We start from the raw sequence: 13,154 nt of genomic DNA, 5'->3' as shown, positions 1-13,154 counted from the left end.
AAGGTGCCTATATATCCAACTGTTGCTCAACTTATATGCTGCTTGATTCCATAAACTTTCAATTCATTGTTGCGAAATGCAAACCATGAAGAGTCCAATGTTCCCTTCCCCAATCCCATGTAAGTTCTAGATCAGCAGTGCAGCAACAAGCCAAACCAAGCAATTAAGCCAACACCAAACAGCATTATTCCCCTATCTATATAATCTTCAGCACATTAACCTTATCTGTACCACCTAGTCATGACCTCAGGCGAGGAGCCAGAAATCTCTCTGGCGCCTGGTGGTGATGAGGTAGCCGCCGCCTCGCCGGCTCTTCCGCCGGACGGCCAGCGCCATGCACGCCGCGTGCTGCACGCAGTAGTCGGCGGCGCTCCCACCGGCTCCGGCTGCCGCGCCGGCCATCCACATCGACAGCAGCCGCCACGTGACGGAGCGCTTCTTCTGGCCGACGACGAGGAGCGACACGCCCAGCTTCCTCGCCGCCTCCACGATCGCCGGGCCACGGTCCTTCCCTTCCGCCACGGAAACCTCCACGCGCACCTGGTGTTACGAAAATTAAAAACAAAAATCAACAGATCAGTCACCGTATGCATAAAACCTTTTTGAAAACAATGTACCAACAGAACTGAAACTTTTTATTTCTAGAATTCACTTGAAAACTAGTTCAAACATAAGTAAGGCTTTTGTCTTGAAACTCTTCTGCATCAGCTTGGGCTCTCAACACAAGGCATCAAAGTCAAAGCTGGAAGGAAATGTTGGGCCATGATCCTGTCTGGGGACATGATGCATGGTACCCTTTGATGATGCTCAGCCACATGCCCCCAGCCCCCCACCCCTCTGCTGTCAGTTGTGATCTTTGCTTGCAATTGCAGCTCTCTGCTGCCTGGCATCTTTTTCCCCTTTGATCTGACAGTAAACGGGGCCCTCTTTTTCAATTTGCTACTGTCTCATACAGAACGCCTTGTTTCAAGGACATGCTGTCCCGCGAGATTTAACTAGCCATGGAACTGTTTTTGTCTGATTATCTCCTATTCCTCTATCACAAAAGGTGTCGGCAAAGAGTTTTTACAGCTTGTTGTTGATAGCGGATCAGAGGCCTGTGTGTGTCACTTGATGTTATTACTCCAGCAGTGGAAGGGACACCTTGGGACATTTTTCATGAAATGCACGAACAAGTGAACATTGAGGCATTGCTTGGAACACCGAGTTGAATTTGACGGTAACATTGACGACAAGTTGTGTCGGCTCCATGAAATTCTTGCGTTCCAAACAGCCTCAACAGTGTCGATACCATGCTACTGATTATAGGTTATAAAATCTATTTTTTAATATGATGAACAATTATTGAATCATTTTTTTCTTTTTAATATGATGAACAATTATTGAATCCTTCTGATGTACATTCATTGGATTCTGTGGCTTGCACCAAAGGGCAAACAGCACAGGAGATGATGTGTTGAGCAGATACTTGCTGTACCAGCCCAAAAAGAAGTCAATTATTTAGGAGGACCATGTATAGCAAAGAGCTATATGGATGGCATCAGATCAAGGACTCCTCTTTATAGACCATCACTGTGGCACTAAATGCATAGCAGTTCTAGCTAATTGGCAACATGAACGCCAATCTTGATGTTGCAATTAGTTGGTAGTTCCGAGAGGAAATTGATGCTGCAATGCAATTAGTGTTCCCTTACATCGTACGTAGCTTGTTTATATAGATTGTGCCAATGCTATTTCTCAATGATGTACACCTAGATACGAAATTTACTCGAACGAACAGAGCAAAGAAGACCAACCAATTTGAATTACTTCATGTGTCATCTCAGTGTCTACACAATCTTAATTACTTGGTAAAGTGCTACTTGGAGCTAGTTCCATCAACAAAAGATAAAATTATAACGACACAAAGAAGATTAGCATGACCGATTGCGCAAAGCTGAATGTTTCATGTGTGATTGCAGTTACCTCTGGTCTTTTGGCCTGGCAGATGCTCCTCATGGCCTCCAGGTGCTGACACCCTCTTGGATCGCGTCCTGATTTGAGATGATCCTCAGTTCGCAATACGCAATTAAGTTTGCAATCACGGCGAGTCAGTTGGTTACGATATATGCAGGCTTACGCACGGTTCTTGCCGTTGCCGCCGCCGCCCCTGACGACTTCGAGCAGGACGAGCGTGTCGCAGGGCCGGACGGCGTGCGACAGCGCCCACTGCAGCGCCGTCCGGGACTCCTCGCTGCCGCCGTCCGCCGCCACCATCACCTTCCTCCCCACGACGACGGCGGCGGCCTCGTTGCCATTGCCGCCCTTCTTCACCTCCTCGTCCTTCACCGACTTGCTGTCGCCGCCGTCGTCGCTGGAACTGACCTCCTTATTGGCGCCACATATCGACGGCGGCGCGGCGGTGGACGCGGCGCCGCCGCCGGCGGACCTGATCCGGTGGAGGCAGAAGGAACGTAGCGGCCTGGCCATGGCGGGTGCGTGCAGCACAGCAGGGGTTTATTTCTTGAAGTGGTTCAGCTTGAGACCCGAGCTAGTGAAGTGGTGGAGAGGAGTGGAGTGCCGCAGCAGAAGAGAGCGAGGGGCAGAGTGGTCAGTGGTGTGATGAACTGGAGGACTGAAGCAGAGTAATTAGTGCTGGCTGGCATGTGGGTCCCGCAGGAGGGGTGGGGGTAAAATCGTAAAAAGGCACAGGGTGATTGTGCAGTTGTTCTTGTCCCATGCACGCTGGGGTGGTTTCGTAGGTCGGCCGGCGGCCACCTGCCCACCTACATTGGCGCCTTTTCATCTCATCTTCTTTGGATTTTTACCTTTCTGGTTGACTCCTGATTACAAGGATGGGTAATTTTAGGAGACATCTACTTATGAATTCGAAACCAGAGTACCATAGACACTTCTGCTGAATTCAGTTTTGAATTTACAGTTCAGTCCCTTGTAGAATAAGCAATGTGAACAATCTCAGGTCCTAACCCAGACAGTGCAAACTGCAATTTAATTAATCTTATTTTATTACAAACAACAGAGTTATCATGAGAAAATATTTAAATTTCAAGAATTCAGACATCTGCTGTTTAATTTAGGGAAAAGTTCGATTTTCAACCTCCAACTACAGCATAAGTCTGATTTTCAACCTGCAACTACAAAACCGGATAGAGAGGGTCATTCAACTGTCAAAACCGGGAAAATTTAACCCTTTGGGTGGTTTCGAGGGTGGTTTTACATTTTCTAGAAATTTAAAAAGTTTTAGTTTAATAAAAAAATCATAACTAATTCATTTCAAAACCTAAAGTTTTTAAAAATTTTAGAAAATGCAAAACCACCCTCAAAACCACTAAAAGGGCCAAATTTGCTCAGTTTTGACAGTTTTATGGCTCTCCCTATCCGATTTTGTAGTTGTGGGTTGAAAATCAGACTTCTGCTATAGTTGGAGGGTGAAAATCAGACTTTTCCTTTTAATTTATGATGATAGTTCTTTTGTAATCCCTAGATCAGACATATCACTGCACTTGATTGGCAGTAGTGTGATCCAAGAAAGACGAACAAGGAAGGGGAGCATAGTTAATTTTGGACATTCTGTCAATCAATCATCATGGCCCATGGATTCCAAGCTACAAATCCCTATCTTATCCTACCATGCTGTTTGGCCATAAAGCCTGACATTGTAGCACGATTTGGTGGACAAAAATGCAGGCTTGTTTTGACAAATGTGTGTCCTTATCTGAATCATGGCCATCTATACATGATTATAAATTGGCCATGAATATATGCAATAAATAAAGTGTTGTGTCACCGACAAGGCCAGCACAGCTCTCAGCTCTGGGTATGTTCACTCATGACAGCACCGTGTGTGTGCTGAACAGGTGATTGTTGTGAGAGGGAGTGTTGTTTTTCTTTTATGTTTGTGTGAAGATGGGAACTGACCATTTCAACAAAAGTTTGCTTGAGTTTCTTGAGGTAGCCGCATCATGATGGCACTTTTTTCATATAAGACTCAGATGTGCCACTAGAAGCTGCTGGTATTTGAACTCCAACATCATGGCAGCTTTAGCATGAAATAGGGAGGCAAATGTCATCATATATAACCCCAAGGTTCCATTCGCATGATTATGATGTAGTAGAAGTCTTTCTAAAAGTTTATTCATGAATGCGTGTTTAATTTTCTTTTGAATTTGATTTTTTTTTATTTACAGAATATCCAAGAGGATTTTTTTTTCCTGAAGTCATTTTTTCTATTCATGAAATTTTGATATAATGGACTTCTTTAGAACGTTTCCTAATATCTTAACAATAGTTTGCTCGCATTATTGCTACCGTGCCAAATGTCAGCATCAGCCTACCGATTTTGGTCAAGGTCTGGCAAATAATTTCAGTGAGTAGAGTGCCGACAAGCGAAGGTAGCAATAATAATATAGCTCACCACGTCACAACTAGGACCAAAGGAGAGCATCTTTCCGTTTACAATTATATTCTGATTTTCTTTCTTTTTTTTTGCGAGGAAGGGCAGCAGTTTTTTTTTTTTCTCCTATCTATCTTCTGGTAGACAGTTAGCTTATATATCTTTGATCCATCAGCAACCCAGTCTATATGTCTAACCGGCCCATAGTGGCCCGTAAACTTCCACGACACAAAAATAATGCGTGCGGTACTGGTTATTGCTTTTTGCTGCCTGTCAGCATCGTGCGTGCTAAGCCCCATGCAGCAAAGCACATTAGCAAGCAACAAATAGCCCCCATAATCATGAAATAAATATATTTTATGACCCTGTAAACACGGGCTATGGTAGTATTTTTTCACCTTGATCTGATGACATTTAATTTTCTTTTTAAAAATAAAATATGAGTCGTATTTAACGTTTTGTGACACTAGATCCAACATTTTTCCAAATATGATTCAAAACTTTGAACCAACTAGTTCAACATTTTTTTTCAAATCTGATTCAACATTTTGAATCAACTAGTTCAACATTTTCTCAAAACTTGTTTCAACATTTTGAATCAACTAGTTTAACGTTTCTTTAAATCAACTGGTTCTACATTTTTTCAAATCTGGTTCAACATTTTTAATCATCTAAATCTGGTTCAACATTTTGAATAAACTAGTTCGATATTTCTTCGAATTAGGTTTCATTTTGAATCAACTAGTTCAACATTTCTTCAAATCTAATTCAATATTTTGAATCAACTAGTTCAACATTTCTTCAAATCTAATTCAATATTTTGAATCAACTAGTTCAACATTTATATGGCAATGTTGCAATAGTATACCTAAATTGTTGAAGTAGTATAACAAAAATGTTGAACCAACATATTCAAAATGTTGATATTTAAAAAAGATAAAAAATAATATAGTTATATTGGATCTCATTTTGTTGAAAAAATTCTAAAGAATATCATGGTTCAAACGAAATTAAAATTGGATAAATTATAAAGAATATCATGGTTCAAACGGAATTGAATTGGATGCACCATTACGGAGAAAATCATGTTTGAAAATTTGGAAATCAAAAGTTCCTACCGCCGGCGATAGCCTGCCAGGCTGGCATAGACCAACCTGTAGGGTGTAGCGTCCTGCACGTGCTCTGAACTGCTGATTAGCCAGCCGGCCAGCCTCTGCCTCTCCTAACACACCCGCATTTGTTTCGTCCGACTGGTTGTTTGCGAATCGTAAAGTGGAACTTTCTTCCGGAAGATGGATAGGAAATCCGGTTTTTTTTTTTCGGAGCATGCATGAAAGGGGGCGGCCCACCATAATCTAACTGCAAGCTGATAGTTGAACATAGCCCAACATGCAAAACATAGCCATGGCGCATGCAGCAGGAGGACTTCCAGTAGGGAAGCCAGACAGCCCAGATAGCTCCCTGGCCCAGATAGCCCAGCTCGAATTCAACCAAGGCTGGCCCGGCCCATACGCACCCAAATTTAAGCCCACATACCAAAAGGCATCCTGGACCCTCTCTGGGCCTGGTTCTTCAGAGCAAGCTCGGGAAAAACAACAACAGCTGCTGACATGACATGGCATGGTCACATGAAGGACATCAGCATGTGTTACAGAAACCACATCAAACAAGAGGCACAAGCTGGAGCTTGCCACCACAAACTTTAAACAACAAACTACATGCCAGATGTTCAGAAACTACAAGGGGAAAAGATTGACATCTAACAACCTGCAGAGCACCAGAAGTTCAGTGCTCCTCTAGCCGCTGGCCGACGGCCGGGGGCCGTAGCATCCACCACGGCAAACCGCCGGTCGCCGTTCCGGGTGGCGCCGCCGGCGGTCCTGGCTCGTCGGAGTCGCCAGCACTGCGGTTTATACCGGCCAGTTTTCAGAATTTTTTTCTTTTCTTTTTCCAGTTGAAATAACTGAAAGAAAGAACGTGCCAAGCATCCGACTCCCATGGATATGTTGAGTTGCTCACCAGATGTTCAGGTTGGGAACGGCTGCTTCTGCTGCAGTAGAGGAAGCTGGGCTGTCCTTGGCGTGCAGGGATGGATCCAATGCAGCCTTTTCCTTCTCATATGAACACAGAAGCACACACCAGGTTACAGGTCAGATCAGCTGCTACTGAGCTGAAACTCTACGAACAATGCCTTGTGAGGTAATTAATGACAAGTCATCTATATATGAATTACTTCAAAGACGTACAACTTCCATGTTCCAAAAACGTGTCAGATATTAGACAGAGATTAGAATGCATCACTTATGACAGAGATTAGCTTGCCTTTACGTAAAAACAGATTAGCTTGCATTTCATAAAAGAGTCCTGAAAACTAAGTGCTGCACTACTCAGGAGGCAGGGATGCTTAGTGTTCCATAGGTGAAAATAAGAAGATTTACCTTCTGAAGAAGACTATTTTGTTCCACCAAAAACCTTTCCTGCAAGAACGGAACACTTCTGATTACTTTCACATCTCACCAAAAAACAGAAGACAAAGGACTAACAAAAACATTCAAGAATTAGAAGAATGAAAGCCGAATAGCATTTCACATGTTGAATAAAAATGTTTTTTCCTAAAAGATGAAAAGGTATAATTGCTTTATTTGGCACTTGCCTTCTTTCGGAGCTCCTCGATCGAGCTGAGCAGGACGTGGTCCTGAAATAAAGTTGGTACCCAAAAAAAAAAGTCACTGCGAGCACTGACGTTGTGGGTAAAAGACATGTACATTCAGCGTTGCATGTGACCTGTACCTTCCTGGATCTGATGTTCCTCAGAGCGCTGTCTATCTGGTGCTCCAGCTGCTGTACCTCTCTGAATGTAAGGGACTCAAGTTGCTCCCCCATGAGATTCCTGAGCCATTGGATAGCATGCATATGACAAGTGTCAGCAGATAAGGGCCCTATTTGTGTTTCATGTATCAGAGCTCTATATGCAATGAGACATGCCGATCGGGTGAACAGGAGTTTGTCCGGCAAGTGCACATGCATCTTCCAGAGGCTGTTTGGTTAATTTGATGCAGCCAAATCAAGCTTGATCTGTTTAACAGTTGTTTTATTTGGTCAGTAATTGTTTGCAGCTCGCATTGTTAATTACCTTTGGCTCTTCTGTAGAGCTTCAATTCTGGACCTCAACTTGATGTGGTCATAGCTCATGTTGCCCTGGAAATTGTAAATGAAGTGTGATTAGTAAGAACAAGCAAGGGCACAAAGTTTTCACAAATCTGATCCCAGATTCCAGCTTAAATTCATTCATATATACCTGCATTTCTTCAGGGTGGTCTTCCATCACATCCCCACCTTCACATAGCAAATACCTCTCCTATCGGTCAAGGATTCTCTCCATGCTGTTAAAAAGAAGAAATTGGGGGGAGATAATTACTAATACCTTATTGTCATCCTATTATTGCTATATCTTTTTAAAAAGCGAGAAATATAATGGAAAGAGATAGTTAAAAATTGATGAATTATCTCCCAATTGAGTTATGTGAAGGTCAATTTACGATGTGATGAAGAAGCCTTCCCCAAATCGACTAGAATATATATAAGCATAGAAGCAGAAAATAAAACCACTGCCCCACAAATCATATATAGACAGAAGAGGGGGTAGTACATGTAAGAGTACAATGCAATCACATCCAACAACTCGATCAATAATCCATCAAGGGCTGAGTAAAGGGACCCACATAGCTAATACTACGTGTGTTTTTCTTTTGATCTTGTCAGTTTCAGGAGCTGGTACAATGAGGCAGAGCACGGTAGATTAATGAAGGCAAAATTTGCTGTAGGACATGTAGAGTAATGTTCATTTGTTGGTGGATACCGTTCAAAACGCTCTAAGCTGATAGACACTTTCATTTGGAGATAATTTGCTGGAAGACACCGTCTCAATTAAAATAATATTTTTTGCCTGAGGAGATGAGAGAAAGGGGATTAAATGTCAAGTTTGCCCCTAGCTCCACCGGTCAGGTCTTTCTTCTTCCTCCCTCCGGCTCCTCTTCTTTTTTCTTCCTCTACCCCACCGATCCCCCTCCCATCTACAAGAAATTAACTCCACAAAAGACAGGACATTCCACAACTTGCGCTCGATACGACCGGACTTTATCCCATATCCTCATCCCGTACGCGCTCTCATCCACTCATTCTCTTTTCTCTTTCTTCCTCCCGCTCCCACCTTTTTTCTACGGCGGAAGCGACGCGTCGCGGAGCTCCTACGGCAGGAGCGCGGTGGCCGGGCGTGCGCTGAGCTCCAGTGACGGATCGAGGGCGGCGTCCTCAGTGCGAGCGTGCGGCACGGCCCGGCCCCGCGAGCTACGCAGCAGCGGCCCGGCGGTGGCGGAGCGGCGTGGCTCCAGGGCGATGCCGACGGTGACGCGCGGGCGAGGCCGCTCACAGGCGGAGGGAGCTCCACGGCCCGGCGAATGCGAGGCGGGTGGTGGTGGCGGGGCAGCGGTGGGCCTCGGCGAGCCTCGCCCACGGCGGATCCAAGCGGCGGCGAGCCTGGCGAGGGAGCCGATCAGAGAAACGGGAACGATCGTGGGGAGGAAGTAGATAGAATTTGGCCGGTCAGGGGCATTTTAGTCCTTTTACTCCATTTCTGTCTCTGCTCCACCGGAAACTAATATTATAATAGATGCGGTGTCTTTGGGCAAATTAACGCAGAACTAGAGTGTCCTCCAGCTAATTGCAATTTTTTTAAGTGTCTCAGAGCAAATCCACGTTACTTTGCATGTCTAGTAGCAAATTTTGCCATTATTGAAATCCAGGCAGCAGTTCATATTTGGGAGCAAGAGGCTAGCCGCTGTCCTTTGCAACTCAGCGACGCCCAAGTGTCAATAATTTCAGGTAGTTGCAGGCGGCACTGTTCTGCTGGACTCCACGAACAGCTTTTGTTAGACATGGATCAGTGTCTGTCAGCTGCCACAGCTCATTCATATCGAGTGGATAGGCAATGAAGATAAAGGTTGTAGGTCATGCTCATTGGTTAAAGCTTAAATTTTAAAGGCATGTAAAACGTACTACTATATATATATATATACACACACACAGCTTGTTCGCTTCAGCTTATTCAGCCGGCTTATCAGCCACCAAATAGTGTTTTCCTCTCACAACAAATCAGTCGTTTCAGCTTTTCAGCCGGTTTATAAGCTGAAGCGAACAGGCTAATAGCGACTAATAATATACTACAATAAAATATAGGTATATTCAGCCTGTTCGGCTGGACTTATAAGCCGGCTGAAAAGTTGAAACGGCTGATTTGTTGTGAGAGAAAAATATTGTTCGGTGGCTGATAAACCGGCTGATAAGCTGAAGCGAACAGGTTAATTGTAAGTTCCTATTTTTTAATAAACAGGTATAGTAGTAAGTGCTTATATAGTGTAATGCCGTAGTCTCTTCAATAGCGTAACCTTCCTGACTAACTGGTTAATGAAGCACCACCACCTTTTTTGACAAGGATTTTGTTTCATTTCTTGAAGAAATGTTTGTAGCAAAGTAAACATTAGAGTCCACTCCATGCAGTGACTACTAAGGACAGGGTTACTGAACACCGTGACGTTTTGTTTGCAAGGACATGTTTCCTTTTTTCTCTCTCTCATCGTATGCATGCATGGAATCTGGGTGTCAGTGTCACTGTACCTCCAGTGGGATAAGCCTGCACTGTGCAACAGGCGGCCTTTCCTCGTCTGAACAGGATCTGAGCTTTCCTTTCGTCGGTCATCACGTGTGCAGTGCAGTGCCGTGTAGAGTACTAGAGTTACAGTTGGGGTACACGGTGGCAGCTGCACAGTGCCGTACAAGGCAGGAAATGGACTGTACGATACTTCCATAAATAGTGCGTACGAGGTGGCCTCCTAATTATTGATATCTATAATCTGGTACTAGGGAGCTGAGCTAGATTCGTGTACCGGAAAAAGAAAGGCATCATGCATATCGATGGCGCCTGGCGCGCGGCGGCCATGCGATGCGATGCAACGCCGGCGATGGACGCACGTAACGGAGATGGTACCTGCCGTGCGCGGCGAAGTCGTGGAGCCTGCCCTTGTCGGAGAAGACGAGCATCGCGACGTCGGCGTCGCAGAGCACGGCGAGCTCGCGCGCCTTCTTGGCCAGCCCGCGCCGCCGCTTCGAGAACGTCACCTGCCGGCTCACGCTGTTGTCGATCCGCCGCACCTCCACCTTCCCGCGCCCGCGCCCCATCTTCTTCTTCGTCCTGTTCCGCCGCGCTAGCTGTCTCTCTCTTTCTCCAGCTCGCCGGCGGCGAGCTCTCTGCTCCGCTGCGCCCGTCGATCAGTGGCCAGACCACGGACGTGCAGGTAGCTTTGGCTGAAACGAGGCTGCCTAGAGCTATAGCCTTTGCGGCTATTTATAGCAGGGGAGTAGGCTGACTAGTAGTAGTAGCAGTTGCCTCTGCGCGGGCGCCGGCGCTGTCGACTGGTGGTTGGCTGCGTCGCCTGCCGCGGTGGGCTGCCACGTACGGCGCGTGGCCGGCGGCCGTAACGAGGCCGGCCGCCGGGCCCGCCGGGGGGCAGGCGGAGGAACAGCCAGATTCCCGTCCTCTTGCCGGCAGGACTGCGCGGAAATGTGGTGGCGGCGTCGCTGATAGGAGAGATCCGTGAGGAGATAGGAGGGTTCCTCTTTTCCTGTCTGCCCAAATGTGCATGTGCATGGGGTGGGACATGCATGGTATGGACTGTGCTGTGTAGTGTGTACTGCAGGTGATTAGGGGGTGTTTGGATACGAGGTGCTAAACTTTAATAGGGTCACATCGGATGTTCGGATGCTAATTAGGAAGACTAAATATGAGGTAATTACAAAACTAATTGCACAGATGGAGTCTAATTCGCGAGATGAATCTATTAAGGCTAATTAATCCATCATTAGCAAATGGTTACTGTAGCACTACATTGTCAAATCATGGACTAATTAGGCTTAATAGATTCGTCTCGCAAATTAGACTCCATCTGTGCAATTAGTTTTGTAATTAGACTATGTTTCATACTTCTAATTAGTATCAAACATCCGATGTGACAGGTGCTGAAGTTTAGTAGGTATCCACCCTTCAATTCCTTGTAACCAGCTAGTCTGTTCAAAATCGTGCTGATTTTTACGGATGGCATCAATCAAAAATTCAAAATGCTGGTGAAACCTGAAAAGGAGTTCATGCAGAGATCGATGCGAAGGTACTTGAGGTATCCTTTCCTTTATGTGGCCATTGTGGTGTTGCTACATCTGTATCTGCAATTCTGCACCCATCTGATGGATTCTGATGAGCCGCCTGGCTGCTGTACGAGTATGGCAGCAGCCTTTCTCCATCTTCGAAATATTCCGCATAGATTGGAGCAAGAAATTAAAAGCACGTACACCGTAATCTTCATGTCAAGAGTTCTGAGGATCGCATGTTTCACATGGGCGACGTCGAATGGGAGGGACACGAATTCGGTGACCAAGAAAAGAATGCAAGCAACCAATCTCGATCAACTCCGTTTTACGGCTGCTAGGATGGCGACTAAGGGGTGTTTGGACCGCCTACTAAACTTTAGCACCTGTCACATCGGATGTTTAGATACTAATTAGAAGTACTCCCTCCATCCCAAATTATAAGTCATTCCAAAAATCTTGGAGAGTTAAAGTTTCTCAAGTTTGACCAAATTTATATGATAATATAATAACATTTATGGTGTCAACTAAGTGTCATTAGATTCTTCATCAATTATATTTTCATAGTATACCTATTTGATGTCATAAATCTTTATAATTTTCTCTATAATTTGGTCAAACTTGAGATGCTTTGACTCTCCAAGATTTTTGGAATGACTTATAATTTGGAATGGAGGGAGTATTAAACATAGTCTAATTACAAAACTAATTGCACAAATGGAATCTAATTCGCGAGACGAATCTATTAAGCTTAATTAGTCCATGATTTGGCAATGTGGTGCTACAGTAACCATTTGCTAATGATGGATTGATTAGCCTTAATAGATTCGTCTCGTGAATTAGACTCCATCTGTGCAATTAGTTTTGTAATTAGCTCATGTTTAGTCCTCCTAATTAGCATCCGAACATCCGATGTGACCCTGCTAAAGTTTAGCACCTCGTATCCAAATACTCCATAATCTCCTGTTACACAAGTGCTACTTGCGTCTTGTTCAGCATATGAGAGTTGGGACGATGATATAGGGTTTTTTTTTTCTATTTATGATGTTGGGCGCTGCGACTTTATGAACATTATTTGCTCCTAAACACCGTCTTTTGCATGCTAAACTGATCATATTACGCAATTAAATGGTATTATTTCCCCTTGACAAAATTGTCAAGGGCTTAACGACTACCTCGCGGTGTGCAATCCTTTATGTATCTGAACATCAGGTGAGTACGCTTTTGATGGACATTTGCTAGTTCTTTATTGGGCTTTACTGAACCATTAGTGAAAATTGGACAAGGATGGCCGTTCCTCTAGTAGTAATCTGTGACGAGATAGTTTTTTTTTTGCTTCCCAAATATGCATGTGATGAGATTGATTGGAAAGATTTTCAATCCAAAAGTGTCAATTTATCATTTATGGGTTAAACCGTTAAAATCGTACCTAAGTGTTTGGAGATATGATTAGCAGTGTATAGTTGGTAGTTGGTTGGAGTCAGATTCCTCTGATAACAGGGGAACCAAATGTTGTCACCATGATGGACAACACACTGATGTCACAGTTATGTGGAGGAAGCATCGA

General features: G+C 44.5%; 1 protein-coding gene and 1 pseudogene across 1 annotated transcript; both read right to left on the bottom strand.

The window, feature by feature from the left end:
* Positions 1-22: 22 nt before the first annotated feature.
* On the bottom strand, positions 23-2,602 carry LOC117849670 (universal stress protein PHOS32). The gene is made up of 3 exons (XM_034731307.2): positions 2,124-2,602; positions 1,966-2,033; positions 23-540 (listed from the first exon to the last, which is right to left on the bottom strand). Exons 1-3 carry the CDS (start codon positions 2,467-2,469, stop codon positions 247-249), a joined length of 708 nt encoding a protein of 235 aa, XP_034587198.1. The 5' UTR covers positions 2,470-2,602; the 3' UTR covers positions 23-246.
* A 3,324-nt stretch (positions 2,603-5,926) lies between these two features.
* LOC117847128 (MADS-box transcription factor 20-like) lies at positions 5,927-11,125 on the bottom strand (annotated as a pseudogene).
* Between the last annotated feature and the right edge of the window lie 2,029 nt (positions 11,126-13,154).

This window comes from Setaria viridis, chromosome 3 (assembly GCF_005286985.2).
Source record: "Setaria viridis chromosome 3, Setaria_viridis_v4.0, whole genome shotgun sequence".
Lineage (NCBI taxonomy): Eukaryota > Viridiplantae > Streptophyta > Magnoliopsida > Poales > Poaceae > Setaria > Setaria viridis.
The sequence above is the reverse complement of the archived record's forward strand: the minus strand, read 5'-3'. Positions and strand labels throughout refer to the sequence as shown.

Excerpts from the sequence above, each read along its gene's own strand:
- LOC117849670 (XM_034731307.2), bottom strand. The coding sequence starts at position 2,469 with ATGGCCAGGCCGCTACGTTCCTTCTGCCTCCACCGGATCAGGTCCGCC. Across the intron at positions 2,034-2,123 it reads CGGCGGCAACGGCAAGAACC|GACGCGATCCAAGAGGGTGT; the intron begins GTGCGTAAGCCT and ends ATCTCAAATCAG. Across the intron at positions 541-1,965 it reads GCCAGGCCAAAAGACCAGAG|GTGCGCGTGGAGGTTTCCGT; the intron begins GTAACTGCAATC and ends TCGTAACACCAG.